At 49.0% G+C, this 12,069-nt stretch overlaps 1 protein-coding gene across 1 annotated transcript; it reads left to right on the top strand.

Moving 5' to 3' along the window:
* Positions 1-2,151, top strand: ASCL1 (achaete-scute family bHLH transcription factor 1). Its single transcript, XM_054282050.1, has 2 exons — positions 1-679; positions 914-2,151. Exon 1 carries the CDS (start codon positions 1-3, stop codon positions 655-657), a length of 657 nt encoding a protein of 218 aa, XP_054138025.1. The 3' UTR covers positions 658-679; positions 914-2,151.
* Positions 2,152-12,069: the final 9,918 nt, after the last annotated feature.

Raw genomic sequence — 12,069 nt, 5'->3', positions numbered from 1 at the left:
ATGGCCAGCGGCAGCCCCGCCAGGATGTCCAGCGCCGCCGGGCAGCCGCCCTTCCTGCAGCCCGCCTGCTTCTTCGCCGCGGCCGTGGCCGCCGCCGCCGCCGCCGCCCCGCCGGGGCCGCCCCCGGGGGCGCCGCCGCCGCAGCTGAGCCCGGCGGGCGGGCAGCCCTCGCCGGGCGGCAAGCCCTCGGCGCCGCGGACGGCCAAGCGGCAGCGCTCGGCCTCGCCGGAGCTGATGCGCTGCAAGAGGAGGCTCAACTTCAGCGGCTTCGGGTACAGCCTGCCGCAGCAGCAGCCCGCCGCCGTGGCGCGGCGCAACGAGCGGGAGCGCAACCGGGTGAAGCTGGTGAACCTGGGCTTCGCCACGCTGCGGGAGCACGTCCCCAACGGCGCCGCCAACAAGAAGATGAGCAAGGTGGAGACGCTCCGCTCCGCCGTCGAGTACATCCGCGCCCTGCAGCAGCTGCTCGACGAGCATGACGCCGTCAGCGCCGCCTTCCAAGCGGGCGTCCTCTCGCCCACCATCTCGCCCAGCTACTCCCACGACATGAACTCCATGGCGGGCTCCCCCGTCTCCTCCTACTCCTCCGACGAGGGCTCCTACGACCCGCTCAGCCCCGAGGAGCAGGAGCTCCTGGACTTCACCAGCTGGTTCTGAGCGCCGGCCGCCCTCCCGGCAGGTGGGTAGGAACCGCGGAGGGCCGGGGGATCCCGGTGGGATATCGGTGGGATACCGGGGGGATACCGGGGCATATTGGGGTGTCGGGCGCGGGGCAGCAGCCGCCGGGGAGGGGGCGCAGCCGGGGATGCCCCTCGGGCGGTCGCAGCGTGTCCCGCGGTACTTACGAGCGGCTCTGCGATGCTGCGCTGGTCGCGGCGTGGCTCTGATCTCCTCTTTTCTTTTATTGTTACAGGACAGTTGCAAAAGGGAAAAAAAAAACAACAAACCAACAAAAACCAAAAAAAAAAAAAAAAACCGACACAAAAGCAGATCACACACAGAGAGACAAAAATCCACGCAGAAAAAGAACCTGTTGCGTTTCCCGTTCCCCTGCCGTCGGAGGGCGGTGCGGGCACGTCTCTCGGCGGGCGGGCACAGCGCTGCCCGGGGACCGGCCGGGCTCTGCAGTGCCCCGGAGCGCGGCCCGGCGGAGCGGCTGTCCGGCGGGGCAGCCCCGGGAAAGGGCGCTGCGCTCCTCGGCCGGCGGAGGAGCTCTTCCTCCTCTTCCTCCTCCTCCTCAGCAGAAAGGCGGCCGGCCCATCTCCGCACCTCGCCGCCGCCGCGGCCCTTCAGAGACTGGCGTTCATCACCTGTGGACAAAGTTAGTTTCCCGATGTCTGCGGAGATACTGAAGTTAAGCTATGCTGTACTCAAAGAAGTCCCTGGAGCCCCGTCTACCTTCCGTCTCCCCGTGCCTCTCCCTCCCCTCGATCCAAGCTTTTCCTCTCGTTTCCATCATAGAATGCTTCCAATCTTTTTTTTTTTTGTGAATTTTTTTATGATAAGAAAATCTATTTGTATCTATCCTAACCCGTTTGGGGATATATTAAGCTATTTTTGTACATAAGAGAGAGAGAGATTTATAGAGGTTTTGTACAAATGGTTTAAAATGTGTATATCTTGATACTTTTTTTAATATGTAATGCTTATTACCTCTTCATGTTTAGACTCGTAGTCAACGTTACCTTACAACTGCCATTTTTGTACGTGGTTTTGTAAAGGACTTGGATTTCCTCCAGATGTACTTTAGCACCAATGTGTCTTACTTTATAGAAATTTTGTTAATGTATTAATAATGTCATTAAACAATGTTCAAAGTGAACAAAGTTTATGCAGCTATTGTCCAAACGCAAAACGGTAGCCATTTGTTCTCATGTGCTGCCTTTTGGGAAAAAGAAAAAAAAATGAAAAAAGAAAAACCAGACAAGCAAACAAACCACCCCCCCACCACCACTGCCTTTTCTTACTGTTTTATTACAAACTGACAAAGGTCCTGTATAACCCTATTTTATACAAACTAGTTTCGTAATAAAAATTTTTTTTAATTAAAATGATCAGCTGCCTACCGCATGCAATTTTTTTTCTTTCTGCCATTGACAACGATGAATGTAAGGACAGAATGTTAATCGATGTTATAGCGGAGCTAAGCTGCATATGAAGTGTTTGTACCTGATGGATGTAACATATATATCTTTATCTATCTCTATATAAATATGTAAAGATCTAGCGCTATCACCATTGTTTCCTTGCCCTTCTGTGTTGCAAACGTGTATCCAAATCAAAAGGAGAGGGGATGATTAATGATTGCATTGTCCTTCCTGAAATCACTGCACATTACAGAATTCCTCCTAAAGCCCAAGCCCTAAAAAAAGAGGGCGCTGCATCCCGCGTTTGGGGATGCGGTGTGACCCTGTCCTCCTCTGCGGCTCTGACCCATCGGGGCAGGGAAACATGGGGATAGCACAGCCGCCCAAAGCACGGGGCGCTGTGCTGCCTCTGCGAGCGCTGCCTGGGTAAATAAAACCGTGGCGGGGAAGACGGGAAGCGAGAGGCGAAGGGAGATAAAATTAAATAAATAAATAAAGTAGTAGAAATCGGTGGCAGCGTAGAGCTATTGGCCTTTCCAAACTTGTTATTCTGCCCAAATAGCGTGATCTGCCTGTAAAAGTACCCAATTACCAAGACTCAAAAAGAAATTGGACTCTTCCCCCCATTCCCTGCTTTTTTCTCTTCTTCTTTTTTTTTTTTTTTTGGCTAGCCTGCTTGTTGTCAGTTAGCAAGGACGTGACCAGAATTCGCCTCCTTTTCGCCTGGCTCCTGCGTCACTTGCAAATTCAGTTTGCGTGCACCAAGCCAAGCGGAAAGCAAAGCTCAAAACGCATCTTAAAAAAAAAAGAAAAAAAAAAAGAAAAAAAAGAAAAAACCAACAAAGAGTGGGGAGAGCCAGTGTATCGTACGGAGTTAAAAAGAAAAAAAAAATAGTCCGCTCCGCTACAAATGTGCCGTCGAGTTGCGAGGGATGCGCTATTTTTAAAAAAGAGGAGGGAAAACTTTGGTGGAGGAGGCTGGAATTTTCCCTCAGTGTGTGCGTATGTGTAACTATATATATATATATATATATATATATATATATATATATATATATATATATATGCAGGGACGCATATGCACACATGGACGCTTACACGTGTGTATTCCTGCATTGCTTTTGCCCCTTCGCCTCCTCCCCCCATGCCCTGAAATGATCAATACGTGATTTAATCGCGGGGGGGAGGGCAGAGGAGGGGGAGGACGGGACGGGACACGGTGGGGTCACGAAATCCCTCATTACTTTAGCACAAACACTCATTGTTTTAACCGCTCGTGGAACTAATGTTTAGTTATGAAAATAATAACCGTTATATGCCGCCATCCGCTCTCCCTTTACAGCATCTCCCTTTTTATTTACCCACTTTTGCAAGTGCACAGATAAGGTATGCAAAGAAAGTGTAGCGAGTAATTTATAGCTATGAATATAACATTAGGATAATGTTTCATTCTGTTACAAAGGCGAAATTTCTCTTCCTTGTGTAGACAGGTGCTCTTTTTTGCTCACTTCTGAATAGTAAATATCCAGACTCATTAAACTAAAGGCAAAGTTACGCTGTTGTTCGCTACAATGTATAAGACAGGCTCAGAAATTCACCACCTCCTCCCTCCCTCTTCCCCTCAGCCCCCTCCAGAAAGAAAGAAAGAAAGAAAGAAAACACACACACACAATTTTACTGAAGATAGGGAAAGGGCAAAGCAGGATTGGGGTAAATCTCATTACATCTGCTCTAATCGCTTAGCAACACAAAGCCTTTTCTTGTATTAGCGCGGAGAGCCTTTCAGCGCTGCCTGACAGACAGTATTCAGTTAGCATTAGTAAACTCCATAAATCAGGGACTTCTTTGGGCGCACTATAAGTTTTAGAACTACTCAGGATTTGCTTGGGGGGTGGGGGAAGAGGAGCGGAGAGGGGATGTGCGTGCAGATGAAGGCTGCTTGGCCACGGGTTTATTAATTTATCTACCTGTGTGTTTATTTCTCGTGATACACGAAAACCGTCCCGCCAACAATTGCCAGCGTGAGTGCCCTCCCCAAGCCACGGGCAGCGGGGCAGCCCGGCGAGGCCAGCGGCGCTGGGTGGGCAGCGCTGTCCCCCCCGGGGGAGCCTGCCCGAGGTCTGGGGTTCACCCTGGCTCCCCATCCCTGCTCCGCCGCTGCCCACAGCCCCCCGTGATGCTGTCTTATGCACAAACTTTGCTCCGCACATGGGAGCAGCGCCCTCCGCCCTCCCGCACAGGTAAGAGTGAGGGGGAGCCCCCCAGGCCCTGTCCCAAGGAAGGGCTGTGGGCACCGCTTTGAGCCTCCTATAGCGCCCAGCTCTGCTCTCACCTTGCCCTCAGAGAGGCGCCGACGCGCACCCAGCCCCGCTAGCACCCCGGGGGGTTCATCCCCTGTTCTAATTTTTTCCCCCTCTCTTTTCCCTTTTTTTTTTTTTTAAATTTGTTTATTTGTTCCCCCTCCTCCTTCCTTTTTCTCCCGCGCCCCTCCCCGCGGCGGCGGCGGGGCAGGTCCTGCCTTTTGTGTGTGCGGGCCGGCCGGGGCAGGCGGGGGGGCCGGGCAGGCAGCGGGCAGCGCTGTCCCCGCGCGTGTCGAGCCTCGGCCTTTATCGCGGCAGCGGCGGCGCGGCGGGGGCCCGGCCGGGGCTCGGGGGCGGCGTGCGCCCGCCGCAGCTGCCGCAAGCCCGCCCGCCCGCCCGCCCGCGCTCCCCGCCCCGCTCCGCGCCCGCCCCGCTCCGCTCCGCGCCCGCCCCGCTCCGCTCCGCGCCCGCCCCGCTCCGCTCCGCGCCCGCCCCGCTCCGCGCTGCCCGGGCACCTGCCCAAGGAGAGCCGGGCACACACACACACACACACGGGACGCCCTGGCCCGCCGCTCCACCATAACGCAGCGCGTATTACTCAGTGCATTCAGGGATTAGCTCGGTTTGGAGTGCGGGGCGACTCTGCGCCTCTCCTCGCCTCTTGGAAAGGGGAGAGGGGAGAAGCGCCCCCAGCTCACCCCCGGTCGCCTCCCCTCTCCCCCCCAGCCCGGTTTGTCCCAGCGACTTCAGCTCCCAAGCGAGCGGGCTCTTAGCGTGTCAGGCCGCACAATGCGGGGCTAATTCCTGCTGCAAAAGGCAAGTGGTGAAGAATCAATCGCAGGCTTTATACAATCAAAAGGGATGATGGGCTTGGGGTTGCAAATTTTTTTTTTTTTTTAAAGTTCCCTACCCCAGCTTGAATTTCTCCTGCTCCTTACCCCTGTCCTATCAATAATCCCATGCAGGCGATTGCAGAGCGAGGTAAAGCTATCATTTGTGTGCGCCTGAAGATTAATTTCCCCCATGTACCAACTCAACGGCATAGTTATCTCTTTAACAGGGAAAACAGTTTGGCTCCATTGTCGGGTTGCCAAGACCGCCTTTTGAGAAAGGGAGCCCGGCTAGCCTCTGATCAAACTCAAAGGTTAGTTAAAAGACAAAAACAGCTGAAAATCTTCATGAATAATGCTGTTTCCCCGAGCCCAGTGTAGTGCAAGCGCACATTTCAATGCCAGAGCATTTTGTTATGCTGCTCGCCTAAGTCAGAATTTCACAGAAAAGGCAGAGAAGAAAAGCTCCAACAATTAGAGGGGGCCTGTCAGAAAACATTAACGCCTTCCTCGCCCAGCCTGTCAAGCATGCTGGAAATAAAAAACGGGCATAGCGAATCGCACCTCCACCCTCCGGAGCTGCAGGAGGGAGAGGGAGGGGGAGTTAGGGACAGAGAAGTAAAGAGAGAGAGACAAATGGACAGGCCCAGGCAGTTAACAGTCCCCCTCGGCTTTGCAGTTCATCCAAAAGCTGGAAAAAGAAGGGGAAAGGACCTGCAGCTGGATGTTCTCGCTTGATATTCATCCTTCTGTTTCATGCCCCAGAATTATATTTGTTCTCAGGACCAGTGAATAGACACACACAAACACAAAAACACAAACATGCGTGCATGCACTCAGACTGTCCCTTTACACCTTCAGCCCTTTCCTGCATCAGCCCTGCAAAGCACACGAGGTACCTGATGAAACAGCAGCCCAGCAGAGCTGTTACCACTTTCTGCTTTCTTCTCCCTCCAGTCTCATGTCTAAGTTTCTACCTCTGTTACCATGCAGATGTCCAGGGTGGCCAACCTGCAGCCGGGCTGAAGGAGCTCATGTCAGAGAAGCTGTGCTTATGTATAGCACCAGAGCTATCTTACTCTTTTGAATTTTTTAGGAAAATGTGTTTCAAATGTACAGTTTTAACTAGCGAGATCAACTACCTGTATCCTTGAGTCCTTTTCCCTAGTAAAATAGCTACTGACAAGGACATTAAAATATTTAAAGCTTCCCCTGCACTGTTGTTAATTTCTGTAAGTGAACATACAGACTTTGACTTTCCTGGCCAAAGCACAGAGTTTTACCAGTAATTTAAATAACAAGAGAGCTCTGGTTCATCTCTTACTGTGAGCAAAACCTCAGATCACCACTTAAACTCTTTTTTTTTTTTTTTTCTTTTGCCCTTGTTGCCCTTGTTGTCTCATTGCAAAGACATGTATATGTTAATAACTGATAAGGAGCAGATCAGCACTGAGCACTTCTACATTCAGCCTTCTGCTGGGTAGGGAAGAGTGGAGGAGATTACTCCTGTGCATTGTAGTTTTCATACAGGGGCTGAAAAAATGAAATTCCAGCAAAATACAAAGTAACTGAAGGGAAGGAGTACCTCCAACCACCCAATCTGAGGTGTTCCAGGGGTTATGTCTGTAAAGGGATACAGAAACACAGTTCAGATAGCATGTAAAAGACATCAGACTGCCCTTGGTTAGAGAGCTGTGTGATTCCTATACATCCTGTGGGAGAAAACTCTAATTTTGTGGACAGGAACCTCAGCCCTCCATCCATACACACTCTGGAGCAGCACAGTGCATCCAGGCAAAGTGGTACTTGCTGCTCCCCTTCAGAGAAGGCAGGGATCTCCTGTGGCTTTGGAGCCACATATATCCCTTGGAGGATGTATGCAAAAGAAAAGCCTCACAGAGCGCTGGGACTTTCATTGGCTCTGACACTTCTGTCCTGGAGAAACACAAGCAACTGGTAGGAGAGGGGAGAAGTTTCAAGAGATACTTTTTCTCCCTCTGTCTGGCTCTGGTACTTACCATCCTAATTACAGGGGAGTAAGATGGGTAAAAATGCAGGCATTGGAAGCTAAGGGCATTGATCATGGACTGAAGCTACCTAGGTTCATTGCTGGCTGTGACTTTGCCCTGACTCAATCCATTTCAGCCTGACATCCACAAGTGCTAAGCAGAGACCATAAGTAGCTCCTCATAGGTGCCTGGGGATATGCAGCATTGGGAGAACCCGAGAAAACTGGCAAGGGAGAGGGGCTCTGTGATCCAGACTCTACTTTGTGCAAGGTGCTGTGGGAAGAGCCAGTGCATACTAATAGTCTGCCTTATTTTCCTGGGGGACAAACAATCCATGCTTCCTTTCATCCCATTGCAAACAAGATTCAATCCAGTTTTTGGTCCTTACCTAACACCCAGAAAAGGACACTTATATATCCTAAAACACCAGACTAAACATCTGTATGTTGCACAATATGTGACCTGTAAGTTGCTGAGGAGTAAACCTCCTTTGAAAATGTTACCCAACAAACTATGTATTTCAATCTTTCCTTAGACCCTGTAAACAGCTACAGCAGTGAATTGCAAAGTTTTCTGCTGGTCACTGCTGCTTTGCACAAACATGTAACTTTCTTGTTTTCTGCTTCTATATATTCCAAATAGCACTGGGGAAGGAAAGATAAACTTCACAAAGACTCCCTATAACCAGCTCCCGTGGCATAACCCAGGCCTTTGCTATAGGGGAGGGGAATTGTCTTCCCAAATGGAGCCCAAACTCATTTGGTTCAATTTTGCAGAAGCAGATCACTGAGAGAGCACAGGTTCCAGTTTTGGGATGAGATCCTCCTCCCTCCCCACCAGTCACACCACTCTCTTGCTCACTCTCCCCTCCTGCTGCTGGCCACAGCTTGGAGCTATTTTAATTTGCACTTGCTGGACTGTCAGGGCTATATCACTCTGGAAGGGGAAAGGAAAAGCCCCATATTAGTAAAGTGTGAAATGCAGTTTTGACTGAAAAGGGAAGCCATTTCGACATGATTATACCGTGACAGTGCAGATTAAAACCCTGCCATATGGCCTAAGATAGGTTTGTTCTTACTTTCAGGTAACAACACATTGCTAATTAAGTGGTGATGACATTTCCAAAGGAAAAAGAAAAAAAAGAAAAAGAAAAGCCACTTGTATGTGAAATAAAGACAGTCAAGAGAAGGGAAGACATCAATCGGTGCTCATAATAGTGGAAATCAGCTTCCTTTTATCATTGTGGTTTGGTCTGAATAGAAGAGAATATGTTTGATTTGTTATTGAGTAAACAATAATTCATGTGTGCCCTTGTAGATGCGAACACAGTGCTCCTGAAAGGCACCTGACTGACAGTGCAGGAGAGCAAAGTCCTGCATCACATCCAGGACAAACACAGCAAGGGCAACAGCTCAGAGAGGCTCCCACCCTGCTTTGGCAAGGCCCTGCAAGGGAGTGATGGAGGTTTCCCTGAGCAGGGTGGGAAGCCAGCCCACCTCTTAAATGGCAGCCACATTTAAGCATGTACTTTAGTGTCTCTCTGTACTGGAGATCTTTGCTTTTGCATCTCAGGGGATACAGCAAAAAATGATGGCAGAACCAGCTGACACAAAACCCACAGTCCTGTCTACAGCCACTGCTGTGTCTCTGTGGGATAGCAACAGCTTTAAGAAATAAATGCAATAGTATCACACTGTTGGTTTACGAGCAAAGGGTCACTTTGCCCACCAAGAACCAGCCCTTTGAGACTTTCAGATGAAGGGTGTTCTTTAAAGACCCAAATTTTACTTGCAGTTTCTTTTACTTGCACATACATACATGTGCATATATTCCTCCAGGCCATATAGATTCCATTCAGAGCAGATGACTCAAAAGTCTGAAAAACAGGCAATGGAACACATTTTGCTTCATCTTGTTTTATGTTTCATAGTAAACCTCATTTTAGGTTGCTCTAATGTACATCATGTGGGTCTGCCTAGTTATGAGCCCTGACTTAGCAAGGGCACTTACAGTGCCTATCCTGTCAAACAGGAGCTACTGTCAAAACACTAACAAAAAAAGAGGCACAACTTCCATACTTTCATATCTTCCTGACTGTGTTGCTGCTCAGATGAACTCCATAGCTTTATGTGGTTCTCACAGATTTTGCTCAATGCTCAATGATTTGAAGTTGGAGTTAAGCAGCCAATTAAGGTTCTGGTAGACGAAGATGCCCCATGGACAGGCCTGACAGCACTTTATCCTTTCTGCTCTCATTTTTTTGCTTCTTTCTCTTCTGCCTCTTTAGCCTCCCACTTCTCATATCTGGGGCTGCACCAGCTTGAGAGTTATGCTTGAACCAATTTCCAGGGTAAATACTCATTCACTTGCAAACATCTTCAGGCAGACATTCTCACATCTCTCCCTAGCACAGTATATTGAGAATGAGTGTGGATCGGAAGGAGACCAGCAAACCAAGAAGAAAGCACAGATGAAACCTTCAGAAGAATCTTCCAGCAAGAAGATACATACCTTAGTCCCAAATCTCCCTGGTCTCCACCAAAGGTTTGGGTTCTGCCTCTTAGGGACTGTCTGGTGAGGATGGTGGCCAATTTCTCCTGCCTCTGAATCCAGCAAGCCTGTAGGAAATAATGCTGGGTAAAAATGCTGGCAATTGTCTCTACATGTGCAGAAAGGAGGATGGCAGGACCTTCAGTGTCAGAGGATGCAGTGCAAGATGCTGTGGCAGAAATCAGGACAGGGAGTGGGGGCCCTACTGAGCAGCAGTGCTGTGTACAGCACAGAGCAGGGCTGTGATGAGTTAAATGGGAGCATATATAGGAAGAGCAATGCTGAGCAGATCCTCCTGACACCCAGGCAGTGGGTGTCAGATCCTCCTGCCACCTAGCCCCAGGAGATTATTCCATAGCAGCCAGCAGCACCCCAGGGCTCCCACAGGTGCCTCCTCTTGTGTTCATGCATATGTCAGAGGAGATGTGTTTGTGCAGGTAGAGATGCTTGTAGAGAAGGCTGGCAGGAGTGTGAAACAAACACAGGAGGACAATGGCTTTATCCTTACTTCAGCTACTTGGTCTCTATCTGAAGGCAGATGTGTTTTCAGATATATTTTCACTTTCTCCAAGGCCCTGCGGCAATCACTGTGAAGAGATAACAATGTACAGAGAAACAGAAACAAAACAGCTGCTGGAGAAAGCAGTGAGCAAACCTCCTTCCCTCCCCCCCTTGCTCCAAGTTAAATGCCAGAAGACCAGTGCAGCCCCAGGGCAGCTGAGGAGGACAATGACACATCCAAGAGGGCCACTTTGCTCAGTCTGGGCTGTCCCTTGGCTTCTCTGCATGGCCAACCCCCATCTTCTTGGCACTTCACTGTTAGTTACCACTACTCCTCTCTCTCTGTGTGGGGAACTGCTACTGACCAATGGAGCATTTATAAATAGAACAATGTTTAATTAACACAACAGTAGGACAGACTTGTTGAAATACTTCCCAGACAGCAGGCAAGAGTCCTGACAAGGAGACTATTATGGGAATTTTAATGAATCCTTCTAGAGTGGGACAGCTTCCATACACCTACATTGCAATGACTAATTTTGTTTGTGAAAATTGTATTGGTAAATGATGCAGAGTGACAATAACGTTGGGGACCAGCAAACTGAATAAAGTCACTGGGTGACTGTGTGAAATACTGCCTACAGACAGAGCAGAGTGCTTACTAAATGCAGTGCAGTCATGGGTCCGAGTGCCCAAAAGCCCTGCTACAAATGGAGTTTGCATAAGGCAGGCAAAGAAGCAATTAAATAATCCAAACAAGGATCGAGCTGTGCCAGATGACACCACAGCATGAAAAGAAGCAGGGGCTGAGCAACAACTTCTGTGAGACACAACCAGGAGCATGTGCCTTATTAACACCACTGTTAAATGCATGCTTGCTAGCTGCTGCTGCTGTAATTGAGACCACTCACAGATATCCTTGCCATCTCCCTTTCTAAGAAAACAGGAAATTAAAATCGTCTGCCCCAGTGCTGGGCCTGTGTAAGGTTCCCACCTATGATACAGCAGCCTACTTCTTCTAACAGGGATGTGAGAAATGTGAATCAGGGGGCACTGGAAGGACAAAATGTACAATGTCAGTGCACTCCCGTGAGATCACCTCCTCCAAGCTCTGGAAACTTTTCTTACTCTAGCAGAGACATTGTATACCATCAGTAACCCAGGGGCTGTAATCAATAAGTACTAACGAGCTGAGAATTTCAGAAAGAGTTTTTTATCCTTAAAATCTTGAGAAAAAGCTCCCAGGAAGACAGTCTGCAATGACAAATGTGTTATATTCAGATTTTTCAGCTCAGCTCTCCACTGCTGTGCTGTACAGACAGTAGCCAGCAAGGGACTCACTGCAGGCCCTGTTCTTCTGACTTCGTTGTTATACATCCGAGGTTCTTTTTCCCCAAAGATCTAGATTTTAATGAATGGATTCAAGATATGCCTTATCTATCCAGGGAGACTGGGCACCAACAGTTTTCTTCTCTGATTTTGCCATTTTTTATTCCTTACAGGCATATCGTATTTTTTTTCTGGAGTACAACAATTAAGGTGAACACACATTGACTACTGAAACATGTTGCTATGCATTCCAAACAAAATAGTATTGGAAAGTGAGTTTGGAATGGAAGCATATGCTAGAATAGTGAGAAGAGCAGTAAAATACATATTTTGGTGCATTACTTCAAAAATTCAGGAGCAAAATAATTTCTGATATGTTGGGCTTGACAATGATGTACACAAAGCTGACCAAGAAAATCAACAGAATTATTGTTGAAAACTTCAGTAACACATAAAGATTTCA

Source organism: Melozone crissalis, unplaced genomic scaffold (assembly GCF_028551555.1).
Source record: "Melozone crissalis strain CALT ecotype California unplaced genomic scaffold, PUWL_Pcris_2 ptg000033l_1, whole genome shotgun sequence".
Taxonomy (NCBI): Eukaryota; Metazoa; Chordata; class Aves; order Passeriformes; family Passerellidae; genus Melozone; species Melozone crissalis.
Note: the sequence above shows the minus strand (reverse complement) of the source record. Positions and strands in the feature narration are given on the sequence as shown.